General features: G+C 41.3%; 6 protein-coding genes across 6 annotated transcripts; 3 read left to right on the forward strand and 3 right to left on the reverse strand.

The window, feature by feature from the left end:
• Positions 1–487: 487 nt before the first annotated feature.
• On the reverse strand, positions 488–2,058 carry LOC6641129 (cytochrome c oxidase assembly factor 7 homolog). Its single transcript, XM_002064028.4, has 3 exons — positions 1,806–2,058; positions 1,449–1,738; positions 488–1,363 (listed from the first exon to the last, which is right to left on the reverse strand). The coding sequence occupies exons 1-3, from the start codon at positions 1,903–1,905 to the stop codon at positions 944–946; spliced, it is 810 nt and encodes a 269-aa protein (XP_002064064.1). The 5' UTR covers positions 1,906–2,058; the 3' UTR covers positions 488–943.
• A 136-nt stretch (positions 2,059–2,194) lies between these two features.
• Positions 2,195–3,737, forward strand: LOC6641165 (G2/M phase-specific E3 ubiquitin-protein ligase). Its single transcript, XM_002064029.3, has 2 exons — positions 2,195–2,366; positions 2,427–3,737. Exons 1-2 carry the CDS (start codon positions 2,253–2,255, stop codon positions 3,690–3,692), a joined length of 1,380 nt encoding a protein of 459 aa, XP_002064065.1. The 5' UTR covers positions 2,195–2,252; the 3' UTR covers positions 3,693–3,737.
• On the reverse strand, positions 3,715–4,981 carry LOC6641166 (NAD-dependent protein deacylase Sirt4). The gene is made up of 2 exons (XM_002064030.4): positions 4,578–4,981; positions 3,715–4,514 (listed from the first exon to the last, which is right to left on the reverse strand). Exons 1-2 carry the CDS (start codon positions 4,759–4,761, stop codon positions 3,760–3,762), a joined length of 939 nt encoding a protein of 312 aa, XP_002064066.1. The 5' UTR covers positions 4,762–4,981; the 3' UTR covers positions 3,715–3,759.
• Positions 4,982–5,107: 126 nt separating this feature from the next.
• LOC6641140 (RNA-binding protein 25) lies at positions 5,108–9,244 on the forward strand. Its single transcript, XM_023175193.2, has 5 exons — positions 5,108–5,516; positions 5,585–6,979; positions 7,054–7,960; positions 8,113–8,774; positions 8,847–9,244. The coding sequence occupies exons 1-5, from the start codon at positions 5,454–5,456 to the stop codon at positions 8,940–8,942; spliced, it is 3,123 nt and encodes a 1,040-aa protein (XP_023030961.1). The 5' UTR covers positions 5,108–5,453; the 3' UTR covers positions 8,943–9,244.
• Positions 9,245–9,899: 655 nt separating this feature from the next.
• LOC6641141 (ras-related protein Rab-18) lies at positions 9,900–11,027 on the reverse strand. The gene is made up of 3 exons (XM_002064032.4): positions 10,845–11,027; positions 10,263–10,695; positions 9,900–10,206 (listed from the first exon to the last, which is right to left on the reverse strand). Exons 1-3 carry the CDS (start codon positions 10,901–10,903, stop codon positions 10,099–10,101), a joined length of 600 nt encoding a protein of 199 aa, XP_002064068.1. The 5' UTR covers positions 10,904–11,027; the 3' UTR covers positions 9,900–10,098.
• Positions 11,028–11,404: 377 nt separating this feature from the next.
• Positions 11,405–12,224, forward strand: LOC6641142 (60S ribosomal protein L35). The gene is made up of 3 exons (XM_023175194.2): positions 11,405–11,477; positions 11,660–11,796; positions 11,875–12,224. The coding sequence occupies exons 1-3, from the start codon at positions 11,475–11,477 to the stop codon at positions 12,104–12,106; spliced, it is 372 nt and encodes a 123-aa protein (XP_023030962.2). The 5' UTR covers positions 11,405–11,474; the 3' UTR covers positions 12,107–12,224.
• The last annotated feature ends 526 nt before the right edge of the window (positions 12,225–12,750 follow it).

Genomic DNA, 12,750 nt, shown 5'->3' on the forward strand with positions numbered 1-12,750 from the left:
GAAATTTCTCAGTTTACCCACAATTCAAACATCTTAACAAAATGCATGTCTACCATATGCCTATCATTAGTCATTTAGTATAAATGTAAAACAATTTACTCGACACATATTTAATTTAACAACAATTAAAAATCTAACAAATATGACAACAAGATGAACAAGACAAGATATCTACATACATATATACAAATGTATGTACGTGACATTAGTTCTCAATGAAGTTATCAGGCTATGTACCAAGAGGTCAAAATGCTTATCTGACAATCACCAAATAGACACAGATTGTAGTGAGAGAGAAGAGAAGGGAAGGTGGTAAATAGTTGAGAATGTTGTATGATTTCATAGCCAGAAAAAGACTTGTCAAGACTTGTAATCAGACTTCTAGACAAGAATATCCCCAGGACATGTTTTCATCTTCCCCAAAATCATAAATTTCAACGACTGCAAATTGTATAAAAGAAAATGCAAAATAATATAACACATTTAATTTTTAGATGTACCAACTTTGGTCTAAGGATTCCTATATTGTTTATTTTATATTTGTTTTAAGGTATCCATTTCTTTATATATTGTAAGTAATTTGTAATTAAGGTATCAACGGAATTATATAGGGATTTGCATTCATTCATTTGCTGACTTTTGTTAACACTTAACAATTAAAACTAAGAATTTTATTTTGCATATTTTCAGCCCTCCCTTCTAAATGAGAGAGTCTGATAGTTAGAGAGGGGTGTGGGCGGGATCGGGAGATAATTAGTGGGGCGGGTGGTAAATGGTCTATATACACACTAAAAAGAAAGAAAAACAGAAAACTAATGAAAATACAATTATTGAAATTGAAAACGAATCTTGAAAGAGAAGTTTTAAGCAAATGGAAAAGAAAAGAAAGACGAAAATATTGATCTAAGGCGAGGATCGAAATAACAATTGATATTAGATGGCTTCAATTTGGCATGCCGACTCCCTGCTGAAAGCCAAGCGTCTCCTGTTGCTTCTTAATCTCCTCTTGCATTTCCAGGGCCAGTTTCTTATACCGTTCGGCCTCCTTTTCGTTCTTCTCGATGCCATCGCCGCGGGCGTACATCTGGCTAAGATTCGCACAGGCGTACATGTTACGCAACTCGCACGCCTTGTGGGCAAATTGAAATGCCTTTTTCATGTCCTTAAGCACAATATATTCGGATTCCTTGGGTGTTTTTGATGCCGTTGTTGTGGAATTGACTCCGCTAATGGCACTCCCGCTACTGCTAATGGCCGCAGTATCCTCAGGTTTCTTTTGCACTCCAGAAATATGCATTCCGGACAAGTAGAAACATGCGGTGGCGTTGTTCATGTCACAGCTTTTGGTAAGAAACTCCACACCCTAGGCATAAAATAAAAAGACGATTGATTGATTGTGTCCCATTTTTTTAAATTAATTTGTTTTTTTTTTTTTTTTTTGCACTCACCTTAGGAACATTGCGGTCAATCTCCTTGGGCATTGATCTGGAGACCAGCAATAAGCCGGAATGCAGGCAGGCATCCGAATCGTTTAGATTGCATCCCTTCTCATAGTATTCATATGCCACGCGTGGCTCGCCCTTGCCGCCGCTCTTGCCCTTGCCTAGAAAGCTATAGTTGCCATACTTATAACACGACTTTGCGTAACCATAATCATCACATGTCGATTTGTACACCTTGGAGGCCTTCTCAAAGTCCTTTTTGATACCCTCTAGGTAGTCACCGAGCAGGTGGCAAGCTGCAATGACAAATGATTAACCACACGACAGTTGTTATCTGTTGCTTTTGGCGGCGTTAGAACATACCTTCCGGCTTTTTTTCCGAGTAACAACCAAATCGATACTCTACCCCCAGCTTGTCTATGTACTCCTTTACGTCTGACTCCTTTTTCAGATCGTACGCCATTGTTTAAGTCTATTTCTGTTGTGACCTTTAATTTTGTGTCTCCTTTGATCCTAAACTTTTTTATTTCTGTTTTGATCCTTGTTTTCGCAATCCGAAAACCGTGGAACTGGAATTTTGTGTCTTTTCAGGGTGCGAGTAAAAGTCCTAAGGGTGCGAGTAAACAGTCCTAAGGGTGAGAGTAATAGTTCTAAAGGTGCGAGTAGTGTTTTTCTGGTATTTTTTCGATTTCTGGTAGTTTTTTGAACCACTATTTTTTACCGCTCCCGCTATTTTGATCCAATAGTTTTTTAATGATATATTTTGCAACACTATACAGCAGATTTTGAATATTGTTAATTTTCCATAAAATGGAAATGCGAACTTGTAGTATATGTGGAAAAAGCAGCGACACGGGGGAGGATGAACAGTTGTACGGGGAATGGATGATAAACCAGGATATTACTGTTCACTATTTTTGCCTGGTAATTGATAAGTCTTTAAATTAACCACAAATTCTAATAGTCTTGCCGAATCCCGCTCAGCTCCTATCGACGAATCTGCATCAACGCGGTAGTGATACTGCCGGAATCCTGGGCTTTCTATTAAAGGATATACGCAGAGAAATTGCTGCGGCCAAGCAACGCAAGTGTGTCTACTGCCTGGAGAATGGAGCCAGCATCAACTGTTGCAAGTGCGGGAAATGCTTTCACTTGGTCTGTGGCATAGAGCAACATGTTCTCTCTGAGTTTTGCCATGGCTTTCAAAGTTATTGTGGCGAATGCCGACCCATTGATGATTACCAGAAGGAACTAATAAAGAATCCACCCCAACCGGTGCCCATATGCAACATATGCTATAAACCGATCCTGGCATTTGCTTTGCATCGTGTTGTCTATGGCGATTGCTGCCGTAAGGGATTTGCCCATCGCAATTGTATGCGCCGGTATGCCCTATCCTCTGGGTATTATCTGCGATGCATCTGGTGTCGCAATGAGAAATTTCGGGATCTAATACGCTTGCAATCGATCTTTGTACCCGATCGTGACGCCACATGGGAGAGAGAACGCAATGCTTATAGAGAACTCCATACCAGGCACTTGACATGCCAAATGACAGATTGTATCTGCACCAAGGGACGCGACTACAATAGAAACACCTGGGAAATTGTGTCATGCAAGCTGTGCGCCTCGACAGCAGCCCATCTCAAGTGTCTTCCTCCGCATCAAAAGCAGGCTAAATGCTTTAAATGCGAAACTTGTGAAAATGTAGAAAAGAAATTGATGACAAACGATAAACGTGATCGTTGCTCCAAAGTGGGCACGAAAAATACCAAAATTGATTCATCATTCTTTATGACAAAGACTGGAACTAACCAAAACGAGATTCTCATGCCAGATGATGATGTTTCGCCAGTGGTATCCGATGACGATGATACTGTATCCACCATATGCAGTCAAGTCACTGTAATACCTAGCCAAAGGTCTGAAGCGATAAGTACACCCTCGATTGAAGTACCCAAATCGACTCCTAATGGTGAAATTGTCCAGGATACTCGACATGTTATGCGTCCGCCGCTTGCCTTGAAAGAATCTTTTTATTGCTTAGATGAACCATATTTCTATTTGGTTATCTATCAATTTGATGATCTGACAGATGAGTGTACGGGAACCTGTACGCTGCGCTTTAAAGATGATGATGAGCGTATCAAGGATCAATCAGCGAAAGCACTCGAGCAATTGCAACTACGCGACGAGGACATTTGGTTTCAAGATTTAGAACCGGAATCCATTTCGCTATTGACTCAATAAATCAATTCAATTAGAGAATAAATAAATCACATATCTAATATTTAATAACCACTCAACAAGAACTTAATTATAAGGGATTCGTTTTACGAAAATCAAAGAGTTTTGGTATCACATCGCCACATTTGGCCGAGATTTTAATGTCAGCCAAATGATCTGCTCGCGTATCACCAATATTGACAATGGCAACGGGTAATTTCAAGTCCTTCATTTGCAGAACCATGCGATAGCCGGAGAAGACCAATAGACTGGAGCCGAGCACAAGTAGACCATCACTGTTATAGACCATTTCGGCAATCTTGTCCAGTCGAGGCCGGGGCACACAATCGCCGAAGAAGACAATTTCTGGTTTAAGATTACCACCGCATTCCGGGCATTCGGGAATATGGAAATTTTCGATATAATCGACAGGAATTTCCACATCGCCATCGGGTCGTATCATATCGGGGGCATCCTTAAAGGCTGGATTCAGAGTGGCCAAAATGGTCTGAAACTCGTGTCGATCGATGCGATATTCACAGGACAAACATTTGACTACATAACCGCTGCCATGGAGCTCTACGATATTACGGCTGCCCGCTTTGGTGTGCAGGCGATCGACATTTTGTGTGACCACCGCCTGGACGCGCATCTCTCGCTCAAAGCGGGCCAGGGCATGATGCGTTGCATTCGGCTGTGTGGACGAGAAATTGGGCCAGCCCACAAAATTTCGGGCCCAATAGCGTTTGCGTACACTCGAGGATTTAACGAATTCCAGATGCTGGATGGGCTTATGATTCGTCCGGGCATAAAGACCCACACCCTCTGATCTGTAATCTGGGATTCCTGTAACAAAAGTCAGCCTCTTGATTACTATATTCCCTTGTCGGAGATTAGTTTATTCCATACCCGATTCTGTTGATATTCCAGCTCCAGACAAGACCAAGATGTTCGGCTTGGAGATTAAGAAATCCTCGAGTCGTTTAATATCATCCTGGACGGCAGGTTTATGCTGTGGTACATACTGCTGCTGCTTCGCTATGCTTGTCTGAAGCGAAGTGCTCCGGAATCTAAGCAAACTGCTGACACGCATTTTAACAATAACAATATATATTGGAAGACTGACTGATTTGGCCACCTTTAATGCCACAGCAAATGTGGGTAATGCAATTTTCAGATGTCTTATTGTCAATTAAAACTCTTGATAAACTTAGTTATATAAATTAAAGGTATTTAACGGTTGCACCTTATATATGTTTAAATCCGAACCCCCACAGAAGTCCCTCCGCACCAAAAATTTACGACACTGAAATTCGCCGCATTCGAATTCGCAGCACCCAATAATTTGTGCCCCCTATTTTGACCCCTATTTTTACAGCTTGTCACTAGCGCCACCATTGCCTTGTAAATATTATCGATATAAATTCATCGATAGTGCCATCGATGTTTTCTCCACCTCTATTGTGAAAAAGGAAGGAAAAAAATTGCTTTCGAATTTACGTGTAATAGTTTGGGTTGTATGCGTCTATGGATATATCACTGAGCCAACGAATTGATCAATCAATCAACAATTGAATTAAGATTTCAAACTAGATATCACATCACACACTCTACTTCTCTTCCGCTCACTCCCCCTGTGCCTGTGGCGTTTGCACGCGTATCCCTGTGTGCGTGCGTGTGTGTGTGTGTGTGTGTGCGTCTCTTTCGTGTGGCTGTGTGTGTTTTGTCGGCTTTAAATTTCATTTCTTTTGGCAAAAAAGCGGACAAAACGACAACAATTAGAAAATGTCATATCCACCGCGTGCTCCAATGCCGCCGTATTTGAATGCTTCGATTCCACCTCCGCATGTAAGTAGCAACTTCATCAAATATCAATTCCCGGAATGACAATTTGTTTTTTTTTTTTTTTGTTGCAGATGATGCAGTCGATGGGTAATCCACCACGAAGTTTTCGGAATTCGGCAACCATCAGTTCACAGCCCACAGTTTATCATCGGCCGCCGGAGCCGCAGCCACAATTTCGTGGACCCATTATCACGGTTTTTGTGGGCAATATAAGTGAACGTGTGCCAGAGGCTCTTCTGAAACGCATCCTGGCCTCCTGCGGTGTAGTAATCAATTGGAAACGTGTCTCCACATTCGGCTTTTGCGAGTTCGATGGCCCGATTGCGGCAATGCGAGCTGTCCGCCTTCTCAGCGAGATGGAAATCGATGGGAAGAAGCTGGTGGCCAAAGTCGATGCCAAGAACAAAGTCCTGATTGAGGATTACAAGGAACAGGAGTGCAAAAATGGCGAGGGCGCCAATACCTTGGATGAGAAGACTGAGGACGAGTATGCCATTAGCCAGATGCATGATCTTCTCGAAGAGCATAAGCATGAGTTCGAAGGATTCGATGGTACACAACGGGGTGGCGATCTGTATGGGTCTGGAACGCGTGTCAAGAAGGTGAGACGCGAGGATGATCTGAAGATCAAGGTACTGAACGATAATGCCTTAGAGGAAGAGAAAAGGAATCTGATTAGCAGTGAGATTGGTAAATTCCGGAAGCGAGCCGAAGCGGATGAGCATCGTAAAGAGCTGGAAAAGGAGAAGGAAAAAGAGAAAAAGGAAAAGGAACGCAAAAAGCAACAGCGCGAAGAGCAACGTAAAGCCAGCAGCAGCACCACCAGTACCAGCTCCTCCAGCAAATCTAATCCACCAGATGCGGAAAGAAGTCAGGATGTGGAAATCATTGAAGAGGCCACATCCTCTGGTCCCTCTGGAGCAGTTTCAGCCACCTCACCTGTTCAAGCGTCGGCGCCACCCGCACGACATACCGCCACAAGTAGTAGTAGCAGTAGCCGTAAAGAGCCATCAATTGTTAGCGTTGAAAGGCGACCCGATTCCAAAGAGTCACGCCGCCGCCGTTCCAAGTCACGCTCCAAGGATTTGCCTGCCATTTCTGAACGAGAAATCCGTGAGATGCGGGACAAGGATCGCGAGCGTGAACGGGAACGCGAGCGAGAACGTGAACGGGAGCGCCAGGAGATGCGGGAGCGGGAGAGAGAGCGCCTGGAGTTGCGTGAGCGTGAACGGGAGCGCGAAAGGGAACGGGAAAGGGAACGAGAACGGGAGCGAGAACGAGATCGCGAACGGGAAGAAAAGACTCTGAAGCCAGTGAGAGACACACGACGCGAAAAGGAAATGGAGGAGGAGATGCGCGAACGCAAAAAAGCTGAGAAGAAGGCGCGCGAAAAGGAGGCGGCCTATCAGGAGCGTCTCAACAATTGGGAGATTCGAGAGAAACGCCGGGCTAAAGAGAACGAGAAGGTAAGTCATCGATAAAAAAAATCTTTCCAAAAATGTTTCCCACTTTCACATGTATCCCATTTTCCCACCCGCAGTATCGGCTCAAGGAGCTGCTACGTCAGGAGGAACGTGAAACGGATGCCAAACGTCTAAAGGAATTTGTCGAGGACTACGACGATGAACGTGATGATTCGCTATATTATCGTGGACGAGAGCTGCAGCAACGTTTAGCCGAACGCGTGCGAGAAGCCGATGCCGATTCCAAGGATCGCGAAAAGGAAGCCGACGAATTGGCCGAGCTAAAGAACAAAATATTTAACGGCGAATTCGAGAATCCTACGCAGGAATATGAGAAGGCGCGACGCGAAATTGAAAAACTCTACGAGCCACGCATCATCATCAATGTCAATCTGGAGGCAGTGCAGCGTAAATCCGATCTACCACAAATAAGCTCAGCGCAAGCCCAGACACAAAGCCAAACGCAAAACGCCTCTGCCGCCGCTGCCCCTGCAGCAGGTGGCGAGAAGCGACGCAACAAGACAACAAATCCAGATGCAACTGTATCCGATGATTCCATGTCAAATGATGATCACGATGGTGGCGGTGGTGGTGGTGGCTCCATTGCCGATACAGCATCCAATGCAAGTGGTTACACGGTAGCCAAGAGCAATGATAAATCACATCATCATCATCATCACTGGCATCAGAATAGTCTTAGTCGACAGAATAGTGAGTCGAGGGATTCATTGGCCAACATACACACACCCACGCAGCAGCAACAGCAGCAGCAACAACAACAACAACAAAGTGCAATGGATGTGGGTGCGGAGAGTAATAATGATGGCACAATGGCAGCAACTCCACCCATGACCATGCCATTGATATCCTTAACGTTGGGCAACAATCTCAAAAAGAAGAAAATCGAGGCCACCGGCGTTTTTGTCAACGACGATGACAATGATGAGAATATCAATCCCAAAAAGCGTAAACTGGTACCATTAGGTAAGAAAATGCATCAACTTTATTTGAAGATTAGTTCAAATAGATGCTGAATTTTGTTCAAAAATGATTCATTTCGGATTCCATTCCATAGAATAAGCCTACTACTCGTTGTGTATTGAGGATTCATCTCATTTTTCTCAATCTAATTGCAGACTACGATGATAACATGAGCAATAGTACACCATCTGGCCAAGGTGCCACTGGAGGAGCAAGTGGTGGCGGCGGTGGCACAATCAATAGCAGCAGCGGCGGCAACATTTCATCTGCGGATCGTCAAAGTTCCGCTGTATCAGCGGCAACAGCTGCTGCTGCTGCTGTTAGCCAAAAGATAGCCCAAGGTGGTAATTCTGGTTCAACGTCATCGGGCAGTGGGAATGGCAAAAATCATAATAATAATAACAACAACAATAACAACAGCAGCAGTAGCAACAACAAACAACAGCATGGCAAACATGGTAAGAGCGGCGATGGTGGTGGAGGAGGAGGAGCTGGTGGTGGATCAGCAACAAGTGGAGATGCTTGTGCAACTGCAAATACCAAAAAAGATGAGAATGGTGCCAAGGTGCACGATGAGAAACGGCGGCATATTAAAAGCATTATTGACAGGATACCCACACAAAAGGATGAGCTATTCAATTATAAGCTCGATCGCAATGAGATTGACAGTGGCCTAATGGAACGGAAAATACGTCCATGGATAAATAAAAAAATCATTGAATATATCGGTGAGCCAGAGCCAACGTTAGTGGATTTTATATGCTCCAAGGTATTGGCCGGTAGTCCGCCCCAAAGCATATTAGACGATGTCCAAATGGTGAGTTTCCCTCTCTCTCTTTCTCTCTGTCTCTCACTCTATTCTAATATTTATTTGGTTTTGTTTCGGTAGGTGCTGGATGAGGAAGCAGAGGTATTTGTGGTTAAAATGTGGCGACTGCTCATATACGAATTGGATGCCAAAAAGAGTGGCATTGCGGGCAAATAGATGATGAGCTGGAGACGTATCCTGACGCAGGATAATGATAATGGCGGCGGTGGCATACGAGAGCAGAGAGATGAAACGTTGCATAGATTTTAAGTTTACTTTATTAAGAAATTTACCTAGAAACCATATGAAAATGAAAAAAAACTATATATATATATATATATATATATATATATATATATACAACATCCATACGATTATCACAATGTGTACATAAAAAAAAGAGGGGCGTGCACCACAAAAAACTGACAAAACTAAATCTTAAAAACCGAAAAATAAGAAGGATAACTCTAGATCAAAAATGCCGAGCTTTGTTTCTTTTGCTGCGCTCCTGCCAATCATTTCTCACTGGATTCACATTTTGTTAGAGTTTAGCAATCATCTAACTTGTAAATATATATACACACACACACACACTCACAAAAAGAGGTAGACGTTAGTCCTTAAATTCATTGTATCTTTATCCTTTGAAATGTATACTTTTGTTTTTTTTTTTTTTTGTCGTAATACACTTGCAAAAAAGAAAAGAAAAAAACAAGAATCAGTTCAGAAGAAAGCAAATTTATCGAACATATATATATGTATATATATTTTTATTATTCGACCAACGTTCTGTCGCTCCGTCTCTAAATAATGATGCTAGGTGCAATAATTTGCTCAATTTGTTAATTTAAAATCTTCTGTGTCAATTTGCAAGCGTATAAAAACCACGGCCATTGCCGAAGTTAGACTTAAGCCCTTTGGTGGCTTTTTAATGTACGTGTATCTCTTTTTTTTTTTTTTTTGTATTAAAATTTAGCGCTGATTAAAAAATTCGAGATTCTCCCCAAAAAAAAAAACAAAAAAAAAACAACTGAAAACTGAAAATAAAACTGCATTTTCGTCTAATGAAATTCGGAAAACAACAAATTTTCGTTTTGGTTTAGATCTCTCTCCAAAAACCATTTCAAAAATATGTTTAGATTATATCATATTGTATCGTTTTATATTTACATTAAATATATTTAAAGGGTGGTAACTGGCAGCCTTAGACCGTGTACAAGAGATTTAGAGTTTTGAAATTGAATTTTAATGCTAATGATATTAAAACAATGAATTCAATGAATAAATACATGATAGACAGAACAATAGAAAAAAGACGAGAAACGAAAGAGCATCAACAATAACATGTTGATGCATTTCCATCCAGATCCGAATCGTTGCTGCCGATTTCCATGCCATTGGGATTCATTTGTCCATTGTCAAAATATTCGGATGAAACAATCTAAAAAAGAGAGATATTAAAGTAGTTATATATGTACATAAAACGGGAACACACACCTTCTCGACTATTTCCTTGAACACATCGCTGACAAACTGATCACAACGGGCAGATGTCTCAATAAAGAGGGCTCGATGTTTACGGGCAAAGTTACGTCCCTCCTGACGATCGACCACACGATCCTGATCTATCTTATTGCCGACCACAATAATAGCTATATTGGGATTATCACTGTAGCTATCCAATTCGGCCAGCCAGGCTTCCAGTTTAACCAATGTGTCACGATTTGTTATATCATATACTAGAATGGCGCCCAAGGCTTTGCGATAGAAGCTGGGCGTAAGACTGCGAAATCTCTCTGCTCCAGCTGTGTCCCAAAGTGCAACCTTATAGTCAATTCCATCCACGTTCATGACTTTGCTTTTAAAGTCCATTCCAATTGTGACGTCATGATTCTCATCGAACTTGTTCTCGACAAATCGACGTATGAGGCTATTTTTGAAAAATAGAATGATGCAAAACTTCAAAAGTCAAGTAAATTGTACATATTTATATGTGTTACGTGTGTGTGTGTGTGCGTGTGAGGAATATACGCAGCAAATTGTTAATGACAAATTGATTGTAAATAAAACATCACTTGCCTGGACTTGCCCACGCCACTTTCGCCAATGACCAGCAACTTGATAGCTCTATCTGCCATTGTTTAATTCAATTTGTCTACTCTTTATGCCAATTTACAGCAATTATGTTTAATCATTTCCTATTGTTTTAAGCAAGTTGCGGAATATTATTAATATGGAGCATTGGTATGTATGTGTGTGGGTAAGGTTGCCACCTGATAGTTTTGTTTACATTTCCGTCAACTGATTCCGATTGGTTTTTGAGTTCATTTTTTAGTATTTCTTGATTGAACCAATTGTCACGATTTCAAATATGAATGGTAAGCAAACATTCACTAGATATTCAAGTAGCAATTAAAGTATAAACCATGTAATTGTTTAAATCAAAACAAAAAAAAATTATATTACCATAACGTATTTTCTATGAAATTAAATTTTAAGTTTTTATGCATTTATTATTGTTAATATCGGGGCTATCTTTTTCAATTTCATATAGCGCGATTTCAAGAAATATTTAAATTTGACATAAGCAAATCAAAAACCGAACTAGTTCGATAACTCTTGAACGGCTGTCAGTGTCGATATCGGAATTTTATTGACATCAACTAGTTCTTCTTCATTCTTTCTTTTTTGACGTGACACCCGAGAAAAATGGTTGGTACCAAAATTTGCGTGAAATTTAATTTGTGAAAATAATAGCCATCCGCTTTGGAAACAACAACAAAATGTGTGAAACCTTTGCCAAATAGTGGATATTTTTTGTTAAATGTGTTATTTATATGCTATTTATGTTTGACCAAAACTAATACAAACTTTTGTTATCTATCAAAACACAGGTTAAGGTTAAGTGCTCCGAATTAAGAACCAAGGACAAGAAGGAGCTCTCCAAGCAATTGGATGAGCTCAAAACTGAGCTGCTTAGCTTGCGTGTGGCTAAGGTGACCGGAGGTGCTCCATCCAAGCTCTCCAAGATGTAAGTATACGCGGCGGCCTATTGCCGCCTTTCAATCACTGGCGAGAATGTTGTTAATTTTATTAATTTAACTTGCAGCCGTGTTGTGCGAAAGGCCATTGCTCGCGTCTACATTGTTATGCACCAGAAGCAGAAGGAGAATCTGCGTAAGGTGTTCAAGAACAAGAAGTACAAGCCCCTGGATCTGCGCAGAAAGAAGACCCGCGCCATCCGCAAGGCTCTGTCTCCGCGTGACGCTAACCGCAAGACCCTTAAGGAGATCCGCAAGCGTTCCATCTACCCACAGCGTAAATATGCTCTTAAGGCATAAGCCGGGAAACCAATATAATTCCTAGTGTACGTTTTTTGAGAAGGAAATAACATCTTTCCTTCAGCGGAAGAAGGAGAAGAACGAAAAAAAATAAAACATACTTGTTTTTTTAATGTGATTTGTTGTGTGCTTTATATGTGGCCTATATATATTAAGTTTGCAGTTCTGTGCCACAAAACAAAAAAATAGTTGACCGCGTGTGGAAAATCATTTGTCTCTGATCTCTGCTTCAAAAGATGTCAATTTAGCAGCGTCGTAAAGTGCTCTAATGAGTGTCAAACTTTCGATAAGTGTCCACTATTAGGAGTCAAATCATTGGCAATACGAACCCTATAGATTTGGTTCCATCATGGTCATGGATTTACGATCTGAATTCCTATAAAGGAGTCACTTTCTTCAATTAACATTATTGCATTTCGATCAGTAGAAACTTCGTTAAAGTTCGATATCATCTGAAATCATGAATTGATAGTACGGAATCGCTCAAGGTATCCATGGCAAATGGGTAATTGGAAATCAGGCGATCTAAGTGGCAATGTTAAAGGGTTTTCGATAGGTATATTTGAGGTTTTTTGTTTTCCAATAGGTAAACCGGGAAGCAAAATCAACGAATCTGAGTAGCAAGGCAACATTCCGAATTAATG

The sequence above is a fragment of the Drosophila willistoni genome (genome assembly GCF_018902025.1).
Source record: "Drosophila willistoni isolate 14030-0811.24 chromosome XL unlocalized genomic scaffold, UCI_dwil_1.1 Seg141, whole genome shotgun sequence".
Classification (NCBI taxonomy): Eukaryota; Metazoa; Arthropoda; class Insecta; order Diptera; family Drosophilidae; genus Drosophila; species Drosophila willistoni.